At 23.3% G+C, this 1,869-nt stretch overlaps 1 protein-coding gene across 1 annotated transcript; it reads left to right on the forward strand.

Moving 5' to 3' along the window:
* Positions 1-437: 437 nt before the first annotated feature.
* On the forward strand, positions 438-1,431 carry LOC105365534 (uncharacterized). The gene is made up of 4 exons (XM_011503726.1): positions 438-651; positions 722-884; positions 967-1,170; positions 1,236-1,431. Exons 1-4 carry the CDS (start codon positions 471-473, stop codon positions 1,429-1,431), a joined length of 744 nt encoding a protein of 247 aa, XP_011502028.1. The 5' UTR covers positions 438-470.
* The last annotated feature ends 438 nt before the right edge of the window (positions 1,432-1,869 follow it).

Here is a 1,869-nt window from a genome sequence, read left to right on the forward strand (position 1 = left end):
TGACGATGAACATAACCTAACATCATGATAAAATTATATTATTTCCGGCCCTCTGTCGGATATTATTTCCTAGTACTAAGTTTTATAATATTCAAATGTCGATCGATAAAACAGCGAAGAGATGTAAAATTCCTAAGTATAATACACTTAATCTATGTTTTCATAGTGAAATTCAATTCGGTTTTAACGACTTTCGGTATTCACATAGACTAGTGTTATGAAAAAATTGATCAATTCTTAAAATAATTCATGTGCACAATAGGGTGAAGAACAAAAATTTTACGAATAAATTACTTGATAGCGAATCGATAAAGTCAATTATAAGTTTAATTTTAATTACACTCTTAAAATATATGAATATACGAAGTTTTAATTAATTAGGTTATAATTTTTTAAAAGTGATAAAAATACAATATTAAATTATATTTCTAGTTTACAATAGTTTATTTTTAATAGAAAAGCCTATTGAAATGGCATTTGAGAAACTGGATAAAGCAATTGACTCTTTGGAAGATACTATATTGCAATTTCCAATTGGAGCAAAAACAAAAGATGATTATAAACCAATTGAACAAAAAATAATGGATATAAGGGAATCATTAATAGCGATAAATGCTAGATGTTTAACTGCAAAAGCAATAATTGATTGCAGTAAGAATAAAACAAATGTATTACTATAAAATTATCATGATAATTCATATATTTTTCATTTAATTTTAAGAACTTTCATCAAATTCATCGGAAAAGTTGCACAAGTCTTATGATAAGTTAAATAAAAATATTAGTAATTATTTGATAAATAGGAAGGCTTTAATATTGTGCAATCAAAGTAGAGGTATACAGGATATAATTTTTCAAAATGAAGGATCAAAAGAAATTCAAGAGTGAGCCGATATATATTTAGATGCATTAAAATAATTGAATGGTCCGTTATTTTCGATTAATCAATGAAATATATCTTTACAGAAAAGTTAAAGTATGTTTACAAAAATTATTCATTTTAAATGATAAATTAATATCCAAACACGAGAAAAGGAAAAAGCTAATGAAGAAGCAACATCATTTAAAATTAGAATCCTGTAATGCCATTTACGATTATCAGGATTTTTTAAAAGAAAGAGAAACCATAAGGAATCAACGACTTAAAGAATTAAATCCAGATTACGTGCAGTGAGTCGATTTAAAATATTTCATCTTTCTGTTTTGTCGATAATAATATTTTAACATAATTTCAGATTCAAAGTGAAAATCAATCGTTCCATTTCTAAAATATACACAATGAAGAAACTTATAACCAACTTGATTGCTTCCATGTATAAAGAATTATATAATAACGTGGAACTTATAGAAGTGCTTGGTAAACATAAGGATATGATAAATTATGAAACAATTAAAGAAATAGCTAGAAATACAAATCTTAATAACAGCTGATTTATATATTTGCAAATTGAGTTATTAATGAATTAAATAAGTATTATTATTCTTATTAATAATAATAATACTCTACAAATCTTTCACTTTATTATTTGAAATTATTAATTTGAAAATATCAATATTTTTTTTAAATACTGAAGTTTGCAGTTTCTCTTATTTATATATAAATTTTATTTTATTTTAATACAGCAATATTTCATAGTTTTCTTTTAAATAAAAAAAAAAAACACGACTATTTTACGGGATTTTCAATTTGCTATTAAGAAATGAATTTAGATTATATAAAAAATGGAAATTAAATTTTATTAATCTTTCAAAAGAAGAAATAGAAAATTAAATCAAAATGCTTGTTTCCATATTTCGGCACAGCGTGTGCAGTATTTAATAACATTAATGTTCTTAATTAATTATACAAACATATACATAATATAGATT

The sequence above is a fragment of the Ceratosolen solmsi genome, unplaced genomic scaffold (genome assembly GCF_000503995.2).
Source record: "Ceratosolen solmsi marchali unplaced genomic scaffold, CerSol_1.0 scaffold8, whole genome shotgun sequence".
NCBI lineage: Eukaryota > Metazoa > Arthropoda > Insecta > Hymenoptera > Agaonidae > Ceratosolen > Ceratosolen solmsi.